At 39.9% G+C, this 25,042-nt stretch overlaps 1 protein-coding gene across 1 annotated transcript in view; it reads right to left on the bottom strand.

The window, feature by feature from the left end:
* LOC126413043 (CD82 antigen-like) overlaps positions 1–25,042 on the bottom strand; it is a 126,849-nt gene that overhangs the window by 11,202 nt on the left and 90,605 nt on the right. The window contains exon 4 of the mRNA XM_050082939.1: positions 12,359–12,571. Coding sequence (XP_049938896.1) covers positions 12,359–12,571 — 213 coding nt within the window. The remainder of the gene's footprint in view (positions 1–12,358; positions 12,572–25,042) is intronic.

A 25,042-nucleotide genomic window follows, 5' to 3' on the forward strand; every position in this document is an offset into this window, starting at 1 on the left:
GAGTGGCTGCAAATGTCTCGTTTTCACCCAGGCTCTCCCTGTGGATCAGTGGTTCTCCATGGCATGCCCATCTCCAGCAATGTCCCAATGGACACTGGCAACCACATTTGGCAACCACATTTCCTCCTCACAGCCTACAGTTGATGAGACTGCACCTTTGCCCACACCTTTGTTTCACTTTTCATGGCACCATCTGGGGCACTTCCGCCCATATGCACCAGTTTTGGGGTGGGAGGGATCTGGTATCAGGCTGTGCAGAAGTTGAATTCCCACTGGAACAAATGGATTTTGATGGCTGATAGAGGGCAGTGTCCCTGCAGTGCACCATGTGAATACACTGGCTAATAGTGTCCCTCACAGCTGGCCGGCATAAATACCACCTCATCTCAACCAGTCAGTTAGTTGTGGACTTTGGCTGATAGCATTCATTCGGTCTCTTCCATACTACTGTCTACTCATCAACAACTTTGCTTTGGTATTGGTTCTCCTCTTTGGACTTGATTTGGATTGTGGCACTACTTGACCTGCTGAAAGAATTGTGTTGAAGGTCCGTTACACTGCGCCGTTGCATAGGTTGCTATTGACATGCTCTTGTTGTGTCAGGTCTGCCATTCAATCGTCCAGGTTGCTGAAATAATGCTATAGAAGCTCCATTTTTTAAATGAACGAAACAGAAAATGTTAAAAAATCAGCTGTATATAGTTGCTCACTGTGAAACAGGAGGAAGATAGTCAGGATATTGCAAGGGAAAACTATTCCAATGATAAAAGGTGTCAATCTACTTGCCAATACAGCACAGTTGTGGATAAGTCACAGGTTAGTGGTTAGTGGTTCAGTTTGTGGCTGTGGTGCAGAAGATGACACAGAAAATGTAATGCCGAGATGCTACAGGAGTCAAACCATGTACTGTAGTTTTGGAATGATGATAACTACTTAAGATACTATGGAAGGTGTTGAGAACTCTAGTGGCTAACAAATCAATGAAGAAGACAGAGAACGTGAAAATTACGTCACTTAACTAGTTACAAACACTTTGAGCATAAGGAGGACCAAAGGCTGACTTAATGGGTTTTTTATTTTTATTTTTTATTTTTTTCAAGGATGAATTGTTGTATCTTTATTAGGCAGCTGACATACAATGTTTGATAAATACAACCATTTTGATTTCAAAAGTAAGATACCAAAATAAATACCTCACTGAAATTTTTCAGTGTTAAAATGTTTGCTTCATGTCTAGCTATTACCTGAGATTGTTGCTCAGTTTGATTAACGCTATTGTCAGGTTATGGTAATTCTGGATCTGATGATGACCATTGTACTCCAAAAATTTTGATACTATTGGTAATATGAAGATTCACTTTTATTTGGCTGATTATATTTCATTAAAATACTTAGGTATTCTTATAAATGAATTTAGCTTTGTTTTCACTCAGTCGGTTACTTACTAACACAAGAGAAAGACTGACGATATCCTTAAGAACTGGAATAATACGTGATTTTGACAGAGCTTCTAATGTGGAGTTTCCATAATATGTTTCTATAAACAAGTTTTAACAAACTAAGGAAAATATAGATTCCCTCTTACCATAAAGGTGACACATTAAGTTGCAGACAGGCACAGCTAAAAGATGGTTATGCATTAGCTTTTGGTCACAGCAATCTGGTCCCAGCTGCCAGAGATGGCGATCATGCATGCATGAAGTGCTTGCTTGTGTGAATGAATTTGTGAATCTTTTCTTTTCTGATGAATGTTGTGGCCAAAAGCCAATGTGTAAGTGTCTTTTAGTTGTGCCTGTCTGGAACATACTGTGTCATCTCTACAGTAAGTAGCAATCTATCTTTTTCTTACATTTTTTATATTCTCACCTGGAGTTTCCACTGTTCCAGGTTCAAGAAAACATGCCTATTGCAGGAATGTTGCCTGTGGTTGTGAAAAATCCATTTATTGCAGCTTAAGAGCTGTTTGTTTGGAGATTTTCTGATAAAAACGTCAGACTCTGGCTTTCTGGGCACAGACTGCACTGCTTATTCTGCAAGCCCTGCCGGATTTGACTTGCTAATATATAAGAGAAAAGATATACCTAATTTTTGGAAATGGTATTTTTTTAAAATTCTGTTCTACATTTTCATGTAGTCCTCATAAAGTTCAAGTGTTGGAACTTGCTTGAATATTCTATAGTTGGAATTTGCTTAAATCTTCCGTGTGCAGTCTCTCATTTAATCAATATCTCATAAAACTGTCGTCATGCATGGATCTAACTGAATTCCAGGTAGCATGCTGGTCATAAAGTGCAATAACGCTGTGAGTGAATTTTATAAACTTACTGTCTCATGCTACCTCACTAGCTATGACCTGTTATTGGATATATGAATACCCATTTGCCAGAGTTTTGTAGTTAATGTGTTGGATTTTTCTATGACCTGTTAGGTATAACTTTTCTCAGCAGTTAGTAGGCATTACATTAAGATAATGTGCTGCGAACAGAAAGGCATGAGCAGGAATATGACATGTTTGAATCACTTAACCTGTGTCCTTCATTGTCGACATATATTTAAAAGAGTGTGGCATTCAATGATGGCTTGGAAACAGATATGAAATTCTCATAACAGTACAGTGAAACCATGTTCTTGATAATCGCAATATTAGCCATGGTGACATGGAGCAACAGTAAGTGATCTGAATATAGTATGTAAATCGTAGTCTCACTTCCACATTATAAATTACTATGTAAGAAGATTTATTGTGGAGTTACAAAATTAATGTCAGTAAACTTGATAATTGATGCTACAAAACAATATTTTATATTAAAATACTTAAGCAATTTAAACAAAGAAATACTCACCCTTTAAACAAAGAATGTTTAAAGGCACTCTGACCACAATCTATTGGTTATGAACTGTAGATTAAAACTGAAGAAACTGCAAAACGGTGGGGATTTGAGAAGATGGGATCTGGATAAACTGAAAGAACTAGAGGTTGTAGAGAGCTTCAGGGAGAGCGTTAGGGAACGATTGGCAAGAATGGGGGAAAAAAATACATTAGAAGAAGAATGGGTAGCTTTGAGGGATGAAATAGTGAAGGCAGCAGAGGATCAAATAGGTAAAAAGACAAGGACTAGTAGAAACCCTTGGGTAACAGAAGAAATATTTAATTTAATTGATGAAAGGAGAAAATATAAAAATGCACTAATTGAAGCAGGCTAAAAGGAATACAAACATCTCAAAAATGAGATCGACAGGAAGTGCAAAATGGCTAAGCAGGGATGGCTAGAGGACAAATGTAAGGATGTATAGGCACATATCACTAGGGGTAAGATAGATATTGCCTACAGGAAAATTAAGGACACCTTTGGGGAAAAGAGAACCACTTGTATGAATATCAAGAGCTCAGATGGAAACACAGTTCTAAGCAAAGGCGGGAAAGCAGAAAAGGGGAAGATATATAGAGGGTCTATACAGGGGCGATGTTCTTGAGGACAATATTATGGAAATGGAAGAGGATGTAGATGAAGATGATATGATAGTGCGTGAAGAGTTTGACAGAGCACTGAAAGACTGAAGTCAAAACAAGGCCCTGAGAGTAGACAACATTCCATCAGAACTACTGGCAGCCTTGGGAGAGCCAGGCCAAACAAAACTCTACTATCTAGTGAGCAAGATGTATGAGACAGGCAAAATACTCTCAGACTTCAAGAAGAATATAATAATTCCAATCCCAAAGAAAGCAGGTGTTGACAGACATGAAAACTACTGAACTACCAGTTTAATAAGCCATGGCTGCAAAATACCAACACGAATTCTTTAGAGACGAATGGAAAAACTGGTAGAAGCCGACCTCGGGGAAGACCAGTTTGGATTCTGTAGAAATGTTGGAACACGTGAGGCAATACTGGCTGTACGACTTATCTTAGAAAATAGATTAAGGAAAGGCAAACCTACGTTTCCAGCATTTGTAGACCTAGAGAAAGCATTTGACAATGTTGAGTGGAACACTCTCTTTCAGATTCTGAAGGTGACAGCAGTAAAATAAAGGGAGCGAAAGGCTATTTACAATTTGTAGAGAAACCAGATGGCAGTTATAAGAGTCGAGGGGCATGAAAGGGAAGCAGTGGTTGGGAAGGGAGTGAGACAGGGTTGTAGCCTATCCCCGATGTTATTCAATATGTATATTGAGCAAGCGGTAAAGGAAACAAAAGAAAAATTCAGAGTAGGAATTATAATCCATGGAGAAGAAATAAAAACTTTCAGGTTTGCCTATGACATTTTGATTCTGTCAGAGACAGCAAAGGACCTAGAAGAGCAGCTGAATGGAATGGACACTGTCTTGAAAGGAGGATGTAGATGAACATAAACAAAAGCAAAATGAGAATAATGGAATGTAGTCAAATTAAATTGGGCGATGCTGCCAGAATTAGATTAGGAAATGAATTGCTTAAAGTAGTAAATGAGTTTTGCTATTTGGGGAGCAAAATAACTAATGATGGTCGAAGTAGTGAGGATATAAAATGTAGACTGGCAATGGCAAGGAAAGGGTTTCTGAGGAAGAGAAATTTGTTAACATCGAGTATTGATTCAAGTGTCAGGAAGTCGTTTCTGAAAGTATTTGTATGGATTGTAACCATGTCTGGAAGTGAAATGTGGACAATAAATAGGTTGGAGAAAAAGAGAGTAGAAGCTTTTGAAATGTGGTGCTACAGAAGAATGCTGAAGATTAGATGGGTAGATCATGTAACTAATGAGGAGGTATTGAATAGAATTGGAGAGAAGAGAAATTTGTGGCACAACTTGACTAGAAGAAGGGATCGGTTGGCAGGATATGTACTGAGGCATAAAGGGATCACCAATTCAGTATTGGAGGTCAGCGTGGAGGGTAAAAATTGTAGAGGGAGACCAAGAGATGAATACACTAAACAGATTCAGAAGGATGTAGGTTGGAGTAAGTACTGGGAGATGAAGAAGCTTGCACAGGGTAGAGTAGCATTGAGAGCTGCATAAACCAGTGTCTGGACTGAAGACCACAAAACAATAAGGCCATAATAACAACATGCTCGCATTATGATACAGTTGAGGACATGGCTGATTAGAAGAATGACCCCACAATAGTTTTGTGTGTATTAGTTAAGGCTTTGGTTAAATATTTAATTTAGTAGATGACCATCTTCAGCCATTGTATAATCTATTGTTAGACCCTCTTAAAATATCTGTAGATTCTTTTGGAAGTTTTACTTCAGTTTGTAAAGCACACTGCCTCATCTGAAACCTAATGAAAATCTATTAAAATTCTGTGGAGCCACAATAATAAATTACATGAGCACTGAAGATGAGGATGTAGCCCTTTGTCAATCCAGCCAAAATGCAAATAAACAATAAAAAACAAGGAGTCTTGTCTATTTACACACAAAAAATGCAATTCATCAACTTTGTACAGGCTGCAGGACACTACGAATACAAAACCAAATCAATCATCATGAATGTGATTGCATAGTGTGATATGGAAGAAAAATAGATGGAACTGCAAGACATACAGCTTATTTGAAGGATGATTCTTCCAGCCACAAAGATTTCAATTTGATTCTTTCAGTGGTTAGGGTTACATACCAGATAAAGGCAGCATAGTGTGAGTGCCAGAGTTGAAATGCAGTGATAAAAGTGCAGCCTCTTTGGCTTTCATGCCTCAGAGGTGTTTAGAAATATCCAGTCTTAAAAAGAAAAAGGCTGCCAATTTTGGCTGACAACACAAATACTAATTCTGGAAAGAAGAACAGGAAGTGTAAAAACATTATTATAAGTTGGACCAAACAGTGCAAATAACATAATACATCTAGGGGTCCTTCTCACAATGTGTAAATCATAATGGTGTCCAAACTGACATAGACTGCTTACTCACTGATCTACAGCTCCTAGTTGGTAACATTTTCCAACATTTTAGTACTTACACTCCACATGTTGAAAAACTGAAATCACTCTGTGAGTTCACTGAAGCAGACTACAACAATCTTTTAGGTCCTAATAAAATGACTCTATCAGCCACTAACGGAGTCATTTATGTTTTTCCTTCCTGTACCTTGACAAGTGCCCCCTCACCAGAAGCATTTTTTTAAACAGTGCTCTCCTTCATCTTCCTTCAGACTAGTTAACTATTTTCTCAAGAGTATTCTGCGCATTAAAAGAAAGTGCAACTATAACTGAAGTTCCAACCAAATAAATAACTTGCACAATCCACAAAATCCTGAAGGTTTTTGACATCTGCTGTAAATCAATGAACCATTATTGGAATCTCTTCAGTCAATGAATTGGATCACCCTAGATAAAACCACCATCTGGATTGATGATCAAGAAGAAAAAAAGGAAACTGTGTCTGTCAGTTAGAAACATGTCTTATGTTAATGCTATAGCTCATTTCAAAACCTGCAACAGAATACTGAATTTAGTAAAACAGGCATCAGAGTAAATGCAACATGAGAAAAAGATAGGCACATTAGGTAACAAAATAAAGACATTATGGAATGTAGTGAAGGAGGAGACAGGTAGAATCAGAGATGAAAACTAGCAGGTAGTATTAGGAGTAAATGATACATTGATAACATATGAGCATAGCGTTGCAAAGCTTTGTAACAACTATTTCATAACTGTTACTGTAGATGCTGCCATGGAATACCACAGACTAACCATTAGAGATAACTTCAGTTTCATAACCGTTACTGTAGATGCTGCCATGGAATATCACAGACTAACCATTACAGGTAACTTCAGTAATATGAATGTAACTCACTACGCCAGTAAAATAATCTCCACCTTATAATCTTTAAAAGGTACCCACCACTATGTACTGTGTAGAGGCTTGTGGAGTGTTTTTGTAGATGTAGATATAGAAAATCAAAAATTCTAGTGCTTATGGCAAAATATCAATAAAATTAATGAAAGAGTGTTCTTCTGAATTTTGTAACATATCAAGTTATTTGTGTAGCCAGTCATTTATCACTAGAACATTTCCTCAATTAGCTGAGACATATTGCAGTTAAGCACCCATATAAGAAAAGAGGTAAAGAGATGCTGTCAAAGTTCCATCCAGTTTGCCAGCAATATCAAAAATTTTAGAAAAGGTAATACACAAGTGGCTTCTCAACATCCCGACTGCAAATAATATATTATCATTGTTTCTGAAAAGGTTCTAATAATGAGAAGTTGTTACACATACAATTAGAATTACTTAATTCATTTGGCAATAAATTACGGACCACTGCTATATTCTGTTATTTCAAAGGAATTTGACTCCGTGAATCACAAACACTTTCAAATAAATTAGGATACTACACTGTAACAGAAAACACCACAAAATGTTTCAAATCTAATTTCTCTGACTGCAAGTAAAGGGCACTGAAAGAAAATAGTACTGTGTTAAACTATCAGTCACCATCCAAGTGGTAACTAATGTGTTGAGTGTTCCACAAGATTCCATGTTAGGGCCTCTACTTCTCCTTACATACACTTTTCATCATTAACATTACCAAATGCAATCCATTTGGTTTGTATATGATAAAGATCTATTAATGAAATTTTCATGAATGTTAATAAATGGTTCCTAGTCAATTCATCACCACAAAGCTTTGAAAAGAAAACTACATGCAATTCAGAATTTTTAAGGGGTTCTCACCCCCCCCCCCCCCCTCCTGAGTACATGTCTAAAATATGATGACAAGCACATAGAAAAAACTGACAGTGTAAAATTCTTAGAATTATGACTCAATAATAAATTCAACTGGAAGTGGCACACCACAGCACAGAACTGCCAAAACACTCAAATAAATTATTATTTGTATTACAGATGCAATCAAACATAGGTGGTGTAAGAGTAAAAATGCTAGCACACTTTATTCACTTTTGTTCCATAATGTCATACACAATAATGTTTTTGGGGTAACTAATCAAGCCAAGGTGAAGTTTTCTGAGTACAAAAGCCTACAATATGTATTATTTAGTTGCAATTATTAAGATATTAAAGGATTAAGTAACTCACCGCACAAAATTTTCAGTAAAAAATAGGAGTTGCATGTTAAATCATAATCCTTTACATATAAACAGATTAAAGTTTTGTGTTAACATTGGAGGAGGTCTTTATTTATCATCAGTTTTGAGAAAATGGCTCATATCTGGCATTCTAACTTTTGCCTGTGATAAAACTACACAGCAAGAGTGATCCACTCATAATATCCATTGCATTTCATAAACAGTTCAAGGTACAGGAAAAGATTTTTAGCAAACAACAGCACACAAAGAGGAGAGTATTTTTCCATATGGTTGATACGTAAAACTCTCCTGTCTACCATGATTTTCATGTAACATGAGAACTGGAATGGGTTTGAAGGAAGAAAAGTGAATAACACACAAGTTTATTTTTATAGTAACAATGAAGAAAATAGCTAAAATAGTACCTATGTGATATTTAAAACTTTTGTGTACAAAATGTTCATGTAATATCATACTATTTGACTTGATTGGCCCTATATTAACAGTAAACTACTTGCACAACATGTATTCTGCAGGACCAAATAAAAATCAAAGCTTTTTTCATAAGCTTTTGACATGCCTTTTCTCCATATGCTTCTTCAACAAAACATTGTTTCAGGGTGCTATCACAACTGCAACTGCATTAACATGTTAGTTAGGCAAAAATTTGTAAACTCCATGTCCATTTTGGTAAAAGAAGTTAATTTCTAAAATGACAGAAAGAGAAGTGAAAGTGTTACTCAAAACTTGCCACTGATAATGGGTCTCTGAAGAAAAAAAAGAGTAACATGTCAGGCAAGAATAAATTATTCTTTCTGTTGCAGTTTTGGTGGAATCCCTCAGCAAGACATGGAATCCTGAATCAGCAAGCAAGCAATGGAGATTGAGACAGGTCAATAACTTGTCAGTATAAAAATAAACTAGTAATTTCTTCACATATGCTGTAGGAAACCCACACCAATTCTCACTTCACCAGCTATTGATAACTATTAAAAATTATATTATTACATTAAAAAATGTCTGTAATTACTAGTATATCTTAGCAGATAAGATGGTTTCACTTGTCCAGCAAATTTCAAAATTCTCTCATCTCTGCTGGCTATTAAACTTGTTTTGATATATTTCACCATTTATAAAATACAATAGATGTTAAGAATAGTTCACTCTCACTGTATTGTCTGATGTTTCATACAGAAGTTTTGCATTCTTGAGTCTGGAGGTAGGTGCAATTAATTGTTTCAGAAAAATGGTTCAAATGGCTCTGAGCACTATGGGACTTAACTTCTGAGGTCATCAGGCCCCTAGAACTTAGAACTACTTAAACAGAGCTAACCTAAGGACATCACACACATCCATGCCCGAGGCAGGTTTCAAACCTGTGACCGTAGTGATCGTGTGGTTCCAGGCTGTAGCACCTAGAACCGCTCGGCCGCTCTGGCCGGCTGAATTGTTTCAGTGTCTTATCTAAACTGCATATGTAGCAAATGCATGACCTAACATGCACCAAGCATAAAACACAATGACTCCAATTTATTATTGCAAACAATTCAAATTTTGTGCAGTGGGTTACTCAATTTTGGAAAATCACAATAACTAAGAACATTACAAAAAGACAGGCAGTTCATCATGAAAGAGACAAAAGAGGTCATAAGCTTTTTATTTATTTATTTATTTATTCTATTTATTTATTTATTTATTTATTTATTTATTTTTTGTTTTCTTTCATTTACCAAATATTTTCCTCAAAATCATATGAGAAAGAATGGAAAGCAGCCAACTTATGCATGACATTCTAATCATACTGCCACTGCTGCACCTTAACTGTAGTGTTCGAATCACTTTCTTCAGTTATTCATTTTTATTTTATATTTATATTATGTTAGCTATAATTACATCTCCATTATCCAGTATCAGGCTGGGTTGCTTCTCCGTTTTCCTGTTTTTCCGCAATTCTTCTTCTGCACCTGTTTTTTCCAGTCCAGTCAATCCGTTTTCTCTGGATCTACCTCTTGCCCTCAGATTTGCCTTCCCTGATTTGTTTTTGTATTCTTCTACCTTCTATTTTCTTTATATGTCCAAACTGTTTTAACCTACTCCTCTCAATTCCATCACTGAATTTTTCTACTCCAATTTCTTTCTCAGAAACTTCATTTCTCACTCTGTCTCTTCATTTTTCCTAACATACTTCTTGGGAATTGCATTTCATTGACTTGACTTCTACTCTCATCTCTTCTTCTCATTGTCAAGGCCTCCAATACATATGTCAATATAGGCATAACATACATCTTGTACAGCAGTTCCTTACACTTCACTGGCATCTCCCTTCCACAGACTAAAATCCTTACACAGTGATAAAGTGTGTTACTGTACCCACTACCACTTTTCCACCTCCATCCTTGCATTTTGGATTACCTCACTTCTCAGATATTGAAAGTTGTTAGTCATTTCAATTTGCTGTCCACTGACATTAATTAGTATTTTCCCTTCTCTGTCACTTCTGTTTACCATCATGGTCTTGCTTTTCTTCACACTGAATTTCATGCTGTATTTCTCAGTTTTTTTTTTTTTTTTTTTTTTTGTTTAGTTGTTTGTCTAGTTGTTCTGGTACATCCATACTGTTGGTTCTCCACAACATATCCTCAGGAAATAGCAATAACTTTAACTCCTTTCCTCTATGGTCTTCTTTTGTCTTTTACACAGGTTCATCTTTCAGAACCGTAAATAATAGTGCTGACATTATATTTCCTAGCCTGTCCGCCCCCGGTAGCTGAGTGGTCAGCGCGACAGGTTGTCAGTCCTAAGGGCCCGGGTTCAATTCCCGGCTGGGTCAGGGATTTTCTCCGCTCAGGGACTGGGTGTTGTGTTGTCCTAATCATCATCATTTCATCCCCATTGACACGCAAGTCGCCGAAGTGGCGTCAAATCGAAAGACTTGCACCAGGCGAATGGTCTACCCGACAGGAAGCCCTAGCACACGACATCTCATTTCATTTCCTAGCCTCAACCCCATAACATTCCTACACCAATGAGTTATTCCAACTTGGGTCTGGACACAGCTGAAGCTTTTCTCATGCACTACTTGAGCACTTTCACTTGTTTGTTCCCCAACTCCCTTTCTCTTCAAGGTTTCTCACACCTTTTCTCTGGGGACACCATTATATGTCATAATTAAGTCCAGATCTTTTCTATACTTCCGATGCTTTTCCATGACCTGTTTCATACTAAAGATTTGGTCCACTGTTGATCTACCATGCCAAAAGCCATACTACTCCTCTACTACCTGATCCACTTTTTACCTCAATCTTCTGTTCAGTATCCTCTCCATTATTTTTGCTACTTTTGATATGATTGTGATCCCTCAATAGCTATTTACTTTTCTGTCTTTTTCCTTGGACACTGAAATTATTATCCCCTTTGCCCCTTCTTCAGGAATATGTTTCTGAGTCCATATGCATCTTAACCACCTATATAATCACTGTAACCCAGTAGGTCCGGCTGCCCTCACCATCTCCACACTTATTTTGTCTATCCTAGCTGTCTTTCCAGTTTTCATTCTTGTAACTGCTAGTTCCACTCCCAACATAATAATATGTTTCTCTTCTTCCATATCCAAGTCTAACAAATTTACTAGTATTCACTTTTTCATTGTTTTTTTTCCACAGATTTGGTTGTTTGTCAAAGTACTTTTCCATCTTTTCCCTATCTTCTCTAGATGCTTTATTATTTATCCACTTCACCATTTCACCAGCATTGTGTAAGTGCTTTCCTTTCCCTTATTTTTCCTAATTCCATACAGCATCCTTTTATTGTTTTTCTCATCAAGTGCAGTTGGTGTACAAGCCCGGCCTTAACACCCAGAAACAGTGGTCATGTGTGCGTGAGTTGCATTTGTGTGATTGTGTGTATGTTTTCTACTTTAGAAGAGGGCCTTTTGGCCAAATGTTCAAATAATGTATATCTTTTTGTTGTGCCTGCCTGCAATTCAGCATCTATGGTGGGAAGCAATATATCCTTTTCATAACATTGTCATTATTCCACACAATATCACAGTATTCATTTTTACACCAATTTGATCTTTTAAATATTGTGTGGAAAGTTCTGGATCTTGGCATAGTGTAAATAGGTTAGAAAACACACACACACACACACACACACACACACACACACACACCACACACCTGTACAGCTACTATGTTGTGCCAGCTGAATACACAATGCCAAAATAGTCTACTTTATTTTAGTAAGAAGAAAATATACTGACACAAACTGCATTAAAATATATGTATGCTCCTAAAACTTAGTGGTATTGACACTTTTCAGTGCACTTAAAAATTGATAGTATTTGTCTTACCTCAGTATGTCGTGCTTTATTGTTGATGGTCTCATCTACTGACTGGCAGAGCGAGTTGTTCTGTGGTATAGGATCAAGAAATGCCCCAGGATCATCTTTGTTTTTCAGTATACAACAAGACAGGGGAACTATAAGCTCATTCTGACCAATATCTCTCAGTTTCCACCATGACATTTCATAATCTGATGGTTGTGTCATTCCACAGCATTTGAGCTAAAGAGGTAACAATTGCAAATTATTGTGAAAGTAAGGAAAAAAATGCAAATAGTCCTTAATAGTAATAACAATGTAGCTGTTTCAAAGAAAAATCATTTTCAACAAAAAAGAAACAAAATAATTAGCATGGAGAATACTTTTGCATTATCCCTGATACACAGTTACTACAGAATTAAATCACATATTGTTATTACTATTATTATTGTTACTAATATTTTACATCATTAGCATATGTCTGTAAGCTACACAGCCATGATGAGATGCCATATCGGTACAGAAGCTCTCTGAATAACTGCATGTAAAACAAAAACACAATGGCTATCCTGAATTAACAACACAATTTATCTAAGTTGAAAAAAGGACAGAAGACTGTAGCATTTGTAAGCTGTTGGTGTGTTGCTACAGTAAAATTCTAACATTAGTCATATACAAATAACCAACAACGAAATGTTGAAACAATTTATCCCATTGATAATTGGGGGAAGATGGGATTAGATTGCAAGGCTACATGAATGTTAACCAATTATGTCCTATAGTTCACTGAACTAGGTTCCCATTTTAAATTTGTCAAAATTATACACTCCTGGAAATTGAAATAAGAACACCGTGAATTCATTGTCCCAGGAAGGGGAAACTTTATTGACACATTCCTGGGGTCAGATACATCACATGATCACACTGACAGGACCACAGGCACATAGACACAGGCAACAGAGCATGCACAATGTCGGCACTAGTACAGTGTATATCCACCTTTCGCAGCAATGCAGGCTGCTATTCTCCCATGGAGACGATCGTAGAGATGCTGGATGCAGTCCTGTGGAACGGCTTGCCATGCCATTTCCACCTGGCGCCTCAGTTGGACCAGCGTTCGTGCTGGACGTGCAGACCGCGTGAGACGACGCTTCATCCAGTCCCAAACATGCTCAATGGGGGACAGATCCGGAGATCTTTCTGGCCAGGGTAGTTGACTTACACCTTCTAGAGCACGATGGGTGGCACGGGATACATGCGGACGTGCATTGTCCTGTTGGAACAGCAAGTTCCCTTGCCGGTCTAGGAATGGTAGAACGATGGGTTCGATGACGGTTTGGATGTACCGTGCACTATTCAGTGTCCCCTCGACGATCACCAGTGGTGTACGGCCAGTGTAGGAGATCGCTCCCCACACCATGATGCCGGGTGTTGGCCCTGTGTGCCTCGGTCGTATGCAGTCCTGATTGTGGCGCTCACCTGCACGGCGCCAAACACGCATACGACCATCATTGGCACCAAGGTAGAAGCGACTCTCATCGCTGAAGACGACACGTCTCCATTCGTCCCTCCATTCACGCCTGTCGCGACACCACTGGAGGCGGGCTGCACGATGTTGGGGCGTGAGCGGAAGACGGCCTAACGGTGTGCGGGACCGTAGCCCAGCTTCATGGAGACGGTTGCGAATGGTCCTCGCCGATACCCCAGGAGCAACAGTGTCCCTAATTTGCTGGGTAGTGGCGGTGCGGTCCCCTACGGCACTGCGTAGGATCCTATGGTCTTGGTGTGCATCCGTGCGTCGCTGCGGTCCGGTCCCAGGTCGACGGGCACGTGCACCTTCCGCCGACCACTGGCGACAACATCGATGTACTGTGGAGACCTCATGCCCCACGTGTTGAGCAATTCGGCGGTACGTCCACCCGGCCTCCCGCATGCCCACTATATGCCCTCGCTCAAAGTCCGTCAACTGCACATACGGTTCACGTCCACGCTGTCGCGGCATGCTACCAGTGTTAAAGACTGCGATGGAGCTCCGTATGCCACGGCAAACTGGCTGACACTGACGGCGGCGGTGCACAAATGCTGCGCAGCTAGCGCCATTCGACGGCCAACACCGCGGTTCCTGGTGTGTCCGCTGTGCCGTGCGTGTGATCATTGCTTGTACAGCCCTCTCGCAGTGTCCGGAGCAAGTATGGTGGGTCTGACACACCGGTGTCAATGTGTTCTTTTTTCCATTTCCAGGAGTGTAGTTCAAGAAACTATGCTACATATGAGGCTCTGAAAGAAATGGAAAGTCAATGCAAATATCCCAACAAAGATACAAAAACTGAAAAAGTTTCTCTTTCGCAAATGGACTAACTGATTGCTGTGTTGTTTATTACACTGAAAGCTCTTGCTTTCTGTCATATTGGCTGGGATAAGTTAGTCTGTCAAATGTAAAGACCAGGGAACAAATACATTTACCAGCAATAGATCAAGGGAAACCACTGATGACAGCAATACAGACCTATCAATTTCATGTACTTATTCTCTGGAAATGGTCATTCATATAGAAAGCTTTCTATGGATCCAGTGATGAAAAATAATTATAGACTATAAACTCCTGCACAGATCAACATCCTTCTCCTAAAGAATTTCAGATCTGTCAGTAAGGTAATTGTAAATCTCACACACTAACATTTAGCCAGGAGTGCTTGTAAGAGTCTAATCAAGATCGAAGTAATTTCCACACTTTAACATGAATGGTAATTGAGCCATGCCAGCTCGGTTTGCTGGCCTGACTACCTCTGGCACCGATATCAATAGTCGATCGTCACCTCCCTTGTGACTTATCTATGGTTTTCCTGGTTGAGGTGGAGGCACATGGTGGAAGGAGACTGGAGAAGCAGTGCCTGGTGGCAGGTTTTGGGTGGGTCGATTTGTATTTGACAATGCATGTGCCCAGCTGGATCGCCGAGCGACTTGTTGAATGTTGGGCAGCCACTAAAGAAGATGATGAAGGTCGTGCTCTGGAGCTCTGGTAATAGGGGCCTCCTTCTGTTATTTGAAGAGGAGTTAAAAGGATAATTCATGGTGTAGAGGCTGCACCATAACATACTGCCTATGGACATTATTGTTTAAAGGAAAATTGGCGCAATATTATTGTGTCGTGTTCAGTGAATAATATGTATTTGTTTGTTCCACAGTGTGCCTTGGCTTGAGAGTGGCCAATTGTTGTTAGTGCATCTTCTTTGAAGCCACCTGTTTCTGTTAATTGGTAAACAGCTTGTGTGCACCCAATTGGGGTACGATGTTATGAATTGAAGTGGTAACACCAAAGAGTGGCACTGTACCCGGTGGCAATATCATGGTACTGTATCAGGTACAGCGTATGAATTTGAAATCTAATTGGAATTTAGTAAAGTGTATTCACTCTAACCTACATTGATGGGTTTTAGTCATAATTGAATTATGTGGGGATACTACTGAGTGTAATTTTCTGCCTTGCTTAAGGGTTTAACTGCAACTGCTCTGTTTGTACCTGCACCTTGTGAGTTATATGTACTCGCTTATCATCTTACCTAGACAGAGGTGCATGTATTTATTGTATATGACCAAATCCATTCTAATTACCTTTGTCAATCTTAGTGAGTTTCCCCTGATCTTATTAAAAGCCTTGTAAAGGCACATGTGTGTGTGTGTGTGTGTGTGTGTGTGTGTGTGTGTGTGTGTGTGTGGATACGAGTTGTATTTATCTCATTAAAGCGAGTCTCATCATTTGTGAGTGTATATTCTGTTACAGTTTGCTGCCTCACATGTGATTCATGTTCACAGTTGACTGCAAAACACACAAGTCTACCTGGGTGATTGTAGCCATGACTTCTGGGTCACTACCTTGGTGTCATCCTGCCCAAAGCCCGAGGTCTAAGTTATTGCTGTGGGAGTGCTTTGCCACGTCGTCTGCCATACCTAGCAAAATGTGAGCAGTTGCCTTGTTCCTTGGAGCTATACCTAGGTTGAGTGACTGCTGCCAGGGTTTTAGGCTGTGGAGTTTGGTGGAGTTAGCTCATGAACTTTTGTAAATTAAGATTCAAATTTCATTCTTACTGTTATAAATTCAGATGCTTTGTGTTAATTGAAAATTGTTTTATTTTGCTTATATTGGTAAATTTCAGTAGTTTGTCACTTTACAGGTCGCTATAATTCAGATGGTTTTCAGTTTGTTATTAATCTGGAATTTAACTGATCAGTATGTTTTTCTTAAACAAATGTTAATTTGATGCAAACGACAAACTATCTGATGGGTCTCCCTTCCACGTGTTGATATTTGATCCTTTCCTACCCTGAACCTGTTGCCTGGGTTTCAATTGGTAACTGAATGATCAGCTAGCTTAAAGGAGGTTGGGGGGGGGGGGGGGGGGGGGGGGGGATTTTTCGTATTTTCACTCCTGGCTCGATTGTCATTTTCACCTTACGTAGTTCAGAATACGGTACTCGTACCAGTGCACTTAACTTTTATTTGTTTTCAGGGGGTTCTCCTCCGCTATGAGCTCCAGAGCATGTCCTGGGATTTCCCACCGTAAACGCGAACATCTTCTCTCTGAACTGTGAATTTGTGGACTTCCTGTAGATGGAATCATACCCAAGTTAGCGACCCAGCAGCATGCAGCGGTTGGTTGCCCTCTTTTACCCTCTGCAGACACCTTTGGTGAGTTAGGTGACCTTCTCTCCAATATTTCCGCTGCATTGGAGGGAATGTGCTGTAATATTTCATTTCTTGAGGCGAGTCAGCCCACCTCAAAACAAATATGTCAGCTGCAGGCACATTTAGCTCACCTGGGGAACCATCTAGCCAATCTTGGATTTATAGATCTTAAAGATTCCAATAGACAGCTCCAGCAGCAGTTAGCTGATAGACTCAGTGAGCTACAATTCTGGGTAGTATCCTCGAGCTTAGAGGGGGGCAGTTCAGGTCTTGAGCAGGAACTTTCACTGAATGGTCAGCCAGTCACTGGTAGAGAAACTGAAGCTCAAGGAATCAATAGTTTCTTGGGTCGTTTTGGTAAACTACCAAACACTATCTTGGGTTTTCTTAGTGAGATTTCAGAATTGGCAGTCAAGAGCTTACTTCACGTCCAGCAAGTCCTTTGGTTGTTGGTACATTTTCAGGCTCATGCTGATGCATTATGCATGCCTCACTCTGTGATTTTGTCCTTGTTATATCTGTTAATAAGGAGTTTTTTGAGTATTGTAGTCTCTGAAGTCTTGCAGCAATAGGGAACCTTGCAGCAATTAAGGATGCAGATTCTAAATAGTAAATTACCTGTATATAAGCACATTGAGCTGGAGCATGAGTTTTATTGGAGGGTGCAAGGGACTCAGAAATGTTAAGTCAGTACTTTGAATGTATGCATATGGCAGTGTCAGCTCCTCAGGATCACTCTTGCTTGAACTTTTCCCACTGGCCTAGTACTTTTGATCAGTTTTGAGACCTGATTAACTCTATAGAGGCAGTTTCATTTTTAGATGAACAATGTGAGAGGGAGGGTGGAATGCGGATGTTGCCCTTTAGTAATGAACCCCAAGTGCACAAGCAGTAAATCAGGTTTCTGATTACACATGGTGTTATCGTTGTGGAGCGCCAGATCATTTAGTGCGTGAGCATCCTGTTAAGAGACATCCTAAATCTACCAGATGGTGCCATAAAAGGTGGAGTTGCAAGTGCCCAGGTGCCTGGCCTTGGGAGTATTTGGGTTTCCACCATTTGTGTAAATTCTCTTCCCCATGTCCTGTCACTCAGAGATGTCGTGTAGCCGATGGGGGGGGAGTTACCTCCAGTGGGTAAGATGCGGGGCAGCTGGCAGCTTGTCTGTTGGGAATTTTTCTTGGCTGGTTGATCTGGTTTTGGTAAAGAATCTTAAATTACGTTTACTATTAGGTTGTGATTTCATACAGCGCTCTGGTCTGGTCTCTGACTGTGTGAGTGGTGCTATTTTCTTTAAATTTTCACCAGCTCAAAAGATTTCCCTTTGTTCTTGCCATCGCCCTTCGTGGGTTAATTTAGTCAGTAGTGACGGCACTGGGTTTGAGTTGAGTCACCTACCGCTTGATCAGGCAAGGCAGGTAGTTGAGCTGTTGGGACAATATTCTGACATGTTGTCCAATAAATTGGGTGTTACCAATATGGTCGAATACCGTATTTACTCGAATCTAAGCTGCACTCGAATCTAAGCCGCACCTGAAAAATGAGACTCGAAATCAAGGAAAAAAAAAATTCCCAAATCCGAGCCGCACCTGATATTTGAGACTCAAAATTCAAGGGGAGAGAAAAGTTTTAGGCCGCACCCCCAAATCGAAACAAAGTTGGTCCATTGTAATATGAGACACAATTTCGGTCAAATGAATGACGATACAGCTACAGTAGTTTGGATCGAGACGTAAGCTTAGCAGTGAAGCTTTACCAGGTAGCCATTGCTGTGTGTCAGGAGCTCCATCCGTATTTATACGGGTACCCTTCCTTTTTCACGCGCTTCATCTGGTTTGAATTGATTGCTTATTTTTCTTTGATCTGATAGGTGCCGTCCTCTTTGTTATAGGTGTTTACGTCACTCTAAGCTGAAGATGCATTGCTGTACTGTGTCATGCATTGTTTGTCACATTCTGATAATGAGTGTTTATGGCCTGTCACCGCTCGCAGCATGGCTTGCTTTTGTGTGTGCTACCGCCGTTTACCAAAAGAAAAAAAAAAGAGAGAGAGAGAGAGAGAGGAATCGTCTCATTAGTGAAACAATGGCAAGAGACTGCTATTTGTTGTTACTTACACTGCTGCTTTCTTTGATAATGATCAACAAGAACCAAATAATAGACTGCGTATGATAGAAGATGTTCTGAAGGAGAGTTTAGCGAAAATCTTTCTCTGTTTGAAAATCTTTGCAGACGCCTCTTTAGTACATTACATTCTGCACAGAAATGAGAGTCATCTTAGATTTAAAAACCTAGTCAGTTGCCGTACTTCATTTCTGACTGTATCACTATTCAGCATAAGAATAATATGAATATAAACATGACATGATGTGTATATTCTTCCGAGATTGCTGTTGTCTCACTCTAGCTTCGTAGTTTATTAGGCAGACAGAATTTAAATGAGATAGCAGCAAACACGAAAGAATACGTGGTAAAATGTTTATATTCATATTATTCTTATGGTGAAGAGAATACTGCATGTGATTCACAATTCATAAAAGTTCCTATTAGCAACCATCTCTTCTCACAGGTAGGAAAAAAAAATTCAGAACGTAGAGTTGGCTATATTGATAAACATACCTCACAGTCTTGCCAGTCAGATTTTCGTAGTGCATTGAAACGCTGCAACATTCGAAGATGAACAATATGGAATTTGTATTTACTTTGATGGATAATGTATGAAAATGCAGTGGTCGAATATCGGGACGGAGGAAAAAAAGCTCGTCTTCCACCTTTTTTTTAAATTTATTTACTGACACAGTGGTTTTGGCACCAGAATTTATCTTTGTGCCTGCAAAGAATGCCTGTGTAGTGCTACATATATTCGATGGCAGAAGTTAGTTGTGGTAGCACCTACCAACATTTTTCAGAACTTCCCCTTACTTTGCACTCAATTCTAAGCTGCAGGTGGTTTTTTGGATTATAAAATCCAGAAAAAAAGTGAGGCTTAGATTCGAGTAAATATGGTACACAATCCACTTAGTCAACAATGTACTGGTCTGTCAGTCTCCTTACAGACTGTTGCCTCCTAAGATGAGGATCTTGACGGAAAAGGATGAAGGCATGTTACAGGATGGGGTGATCACGCTGTCTACTTCCCCTACACTTCTTCCATATTTCTCTTTTTGCCAAGGATAAGGGGCAGGATTTTTGAACCATCATTGGCTATCAGCTTCTCAATAAGAAAGGTATTATGGAATCAATCCCATTACCTGATCTTCATAACTGCTTCATTTGGTTTTTGTGTGCAACGTATTTTACAATTCTGAATCTCAGTCAGGGCTACTATCAGATTCCCTAGGCAGAACAATCCAAGCCCATGACAGCCTTTTGCACCAACTGGAATCTCTTTGAGTATAACCGAGATCCCCCTTGGGTTAGCTACTGGCACTGCTGTTTTATCTCATTTACTAGAAGTGGTTTTGGGAGATTTGAAGTTTGTGTGTTTGTGTATAATTATTTGGATGACATTGTAGTTTATAGTTGTTCATTTACTGAACACCTATCCCACCTTTTATCTAAATTTTGGGTGGCAGATTTGATGGTTAAGTCTTCCAAAGGAGCCTTGTGCACACCACAAATATCAATCTTGGGACACTTGGTTTCTCTTGATGGAATAAGGATTGATCAGGAGAGAAATAAATATTAAAAACCCAAGAATAAGAGGAAAATCACTAGGTTTGTCAAAATAGTAAATTATTTCTGGAAGTATTTCCCCCAACTTCGCACAGCTGGCCACCCCCCCCCCCCCCCCCCCACCCCACCCCCTCCCTTTAATGCTTTGCGTAAGATGCGGGTTGAATTTACGTGTGGAGAGAGTCAGTAAGGGGCATTTGAAGCAGTTAAGACTACGATTACCAGCCCTCTCATTTTGGCTGTTCCAAATTTTGCAAAAACCTTTGTTCTACAAACTGATGCTTCCCATGCCGGGATTGCCAAGGTCCTGCTTCAAGAATGTAACAGGGAAAGATGTCCATTATCTTATGCCCCGAGGAAGCTGTCAGGTCTGGAACTCAACTACTCTGTCTATGAATGTGAGACATCAGCGGTGTTGCTTGCCCTGGAAAAGTTCAGCTTTTACCTGGAACATAAGCAATTTGTTTTGGAAATGGATAATCAAGCCCTTAGCTGGGTTTTGGCCAGGCCACACAAGACTGGTAGAATTGTGCACTGGGCTGTTCAGATATTGGCTATCTGCTTCCAAGTAAAATACATTCGGGGATTCAACCAGGTAGCTGATGCCCTTAGCCACACATTTATTTGAGAAGATAGTGAATTACGAGCCCAACACCAGGAACTCCAGAACGTCGTAAATACTGTTTTGGCAGAGGCACCCCAGCTATTCTTCAATTTGAAGGATAAGCAGGATGCCGATCCAATATGGGGTCCTATCAGAAGGAAGTTGGTAGTGGGGGAGTCTCTGCCCAAGTACTTCCTGAGGGAGGGCATTTTTGCAAGGAAGTAGGAGAACTCCCAGAATCCAAGATATGCCTACTGGCTGAATTAGTTCCCTCACTATTTTGCTACTTCCACGACTCTCACCTTGGACTATATAAAACCCTCACCAAGGTGCAGGCTAACTTTATCTGGCCATCCTTGTATTGAGACATACGATGCTTGGTCAAGCAATGTGAGATGCGCAGGAGGGGCAAACCAAATTCTGGTTCACCTCGTGGTTTTTTGCAATCCGAACAGGAGCAGCATCCTCTGGACAAAATTTTCATAGATTTTATAGGCCCTCTGCCTCAGACTATGAGAGACAATAGGTACACACTTGTCATTGTGGATGACTTTTCCCAGTTCATTTGGCTCTTCCCTACCTGCAGAGTTACTGCATCCATTACAATCTAGCAATTGGTTAACGTTAGATCTTGGCTCAGTCCTCTGAGAGTCTTGGTGAGCGACAATGCCCCAGCTTTCACTTCTAAGCAATTTAAAGGTTTTTGCTTTAATCAGGCAATCAAGCATGTCACCACTACCCCATGTTATCCACAGGCATCCTTTGTTGAAAGGGTAAACAGAAATCTCAAGGCAGCCTTGAGCATTTACCATGCTAGGGCTCCTAATAAGTGGGACACTACCCTCCCCTGGCTTAAACTAGCATTTAATTCTGCCAAGCATGAGGCCACGGGAGCAGTCCCTGCCACCTTTATGTTCTCCAACCCCCTTAACTTGCCCCTTTCTAATTTATGGAATACCAACAATCTGTTGCCAACCTTGATTACTCCTGGTGTACTTAGGAAGAACTGGGAGCATGCCAAGAGGAACATCGGATTGGCTCACCAGTGGCAAGCCTGTCAATGTAATCAGGGTAGAAGACTTTCCAGAGCAGGGTTGGCAATAAAGATTTCATTAAGAATTTTGTAGGCCGGGCGGGGAAGGATGAGAGTCTCCCGCATTTTGGGGCCCATGTGTCATGGTTAAACTCTTCAACCTGGTCAATCTTAGGGCCATGGAGTTGACTACTGGTAAGACCTTCAGGGTCCATTTGAGTCAGGTGAAACTTGTGAATTAAGTACTGCCCTAGAACCTCCCTCAGAGAAAACAGAAAAAAGGGGTGGGGGGACGTCTTTAGGTTTAGGAGGTGGAGGTTGAGCCATGGCGGCTCGGTTTGCTGGCCTAACTACCTTTGGCACCGGTATTGATAGTCACCACCCTTGTGACTTAGCTTTGGTTTTCCTGGTTGAGGTGGGGGCTCACTATAGCAACGGTGTGTTGTGAATGGTATGTGACAGAAGGAGGAGGGCTGGAGCAGCAGTGCCTGGCAGCGGGGTTTAGTTGGGCCAATTTGGGTTTGACAAAGCATGTACCCAGCCGGATCGCCAAGAAACTTCTCGGGCAGCCACTAAAGAAGGTGACAAAGGTCATGTTGATGTTTGATCCTTTCCTACCCTGAACCTGTTGCCTGGGTTTCAATAATGAGTGGAATCACTTTGCTTTTCATGTTCCCACTGCACACAGATTGTCAGACTATGTGTCAGATTAACTTTTACACTTATCAAATTCCTGCTTTGTTTCTGACATTTATTACTGTTTACTCCCAATCCCAGGGCACCAATACAAATGGGTACTGAAGTGCTCTTTGTACTTTAGTGCATATGGAAACATACAAGATAGTGGTTCTGAAAATATACAAGCCTCTAACAAGAAATGTTTTAAATTTCATTAATCATTCAGAGAGAATATTAATAGGACCCAACAGAAATAAAGGGGGAAATCACTGTTTGTGGAGACTTCAGTAATCATTTCAGTTACTGATGTCAAGCTTTGGTTTGTTCCCCTTAGTAATGTTCCCTGTGAGTGTTTGATATGGCACAATAATGGTTGGCAATTTCTTAATCTAATTACATTTCATTACATAGATGTGGGCCATGTAACAAATGGTTTACCTGACAATGATGGTCAAATGGCAGCAATCAATTGTCTCTATCAACCAGGTTTTGCTAAGGAAGAAAAAGTACAGTTTCTGCCAAATCATAAATGTAGTTAAACTGTTGAGAGGGAATATACTGAATGAACAATGAGAAGAAGTTAACCATGGCCCATAGTAACTGAAGGACGGTATTCTTTCTTACAAATATTTGTACAACACTGTGAATGTAGTTCCCCTTCACAACAGGTAGATGACAGTTATAATGGAAACTGAGAGAAATGGCAGCTAACATACAGGATCATAGTATTTTGTGCATGGATGAGAGAACTTTATTTAATTCAGAGGACTAGCTCTAATCAAGTTATGAAGCTACATTGCAAGTAGTATTGCAAATCTCTTGACTGTGTCATCAAAATGGCAAAACCATGCAATTTACCCAAAACATCCCAAATTCCCGGAACAAAGTAAAGGCAATCTGAAGCTATAATAAGCATTAAATGAATAAAGTAAATAAAGAAAATGATATTCAATTCCCTGATGACAGCAGCAATGAGACAACTGAAGTTAAATTCAAATTATTGTTCACTAAATTCAGTTTACTCTAACTAACAATAGTTGAAAACATGGGGACAAAAAATTAGACATTCAAAAGCAGGGCCATTAGACTTACTTAGACAGATATTGCATACTTTACAGCTAGACACCAGTTTTGGCAAATCAGCTGTTTAAGACAACTCAAAAAATTATTAGGTCACTGAAAGCATTAATTCTTATATCTCAGTCAAAACACTAAGATCTTTTGCTGTCCTGGCAGCATTCTACATGAGGTATCTTTGTAACCAGTTGATAAGTCAAGATGTCTTTCCTGAAAGACTGAATTATGTCTTAGTAAAACCCATTTATGAAAGTGGAGATAAGCAACCAATTTCTAATAATAGATGGGTCTTCCTCATTCCTGTATTCTTAAACATTTTGGGGTGATAAGCTGTTTGGTTTCTAGCTGGGTGACAATATTAAGATGTCATGACATTTCAACAAGAGTCATATTCATAATCTTCTTGCAAAGTGTCAAGATTTGTGGATGCCACAATATTTATACTATAAGTGTGCCCCACCACCCGGCTGCGTGAGGCTAGTCATGTTTGGGTGGCGAGTGTGGAGGGCAGTGGAGGTGCAGTTGTATGGGTGAAGGATGGGTCAAAGGCCATGCTTGAATCTCTGCATGGGCACTCCAGATGTATGTTGTGTTCTGGGCAGTGCTGGGAACATTTATCTATTATCAGTAACATGGGATTCCATGCTGAACTAAGTTGATAACCTTCATTCCTGTTGACCAGGCTCTTGTGCATTCTTGTTTCTATGTATTCCTTAACATTCCTGTCCTGAAGCTGGTTCCTTGGCATAGCAACTTCGTGTTCTCAAAGTCAGAAGTGAGATTTTTGTTTCATTATGCTCTGCTGCTGCTGATTTCTCTCTTTCTCCCAGTTGTACATTTTGAGATACAGCACTGCATTTGCCCAATGCATTCGTGACCAAATTCACATGAAATGTTATACATGCCTGGTATGCTCAGTTTTTGTGGGTCTCTTGCAGAGTCAAGGAACTCTGTAATCTTAGGC

The sequence above is a fragment of the Schistocerca serialis genome, chromosome 7 (genome assembly GCF_023864345.2).
Source record: "Schistocerca serialis cubense isolate TAMUIC-IGC-003099 chromosome 7, iqSchSeri2.2, whole genome shotgun sequence".
In the NCBI taxonomy this organism is placed as follows: Eukaryota; Metazoa; Arthropoda; class Insecta; order Orthoptera; family Acrididae; genus Schistocerca; species Schistocerca serialis.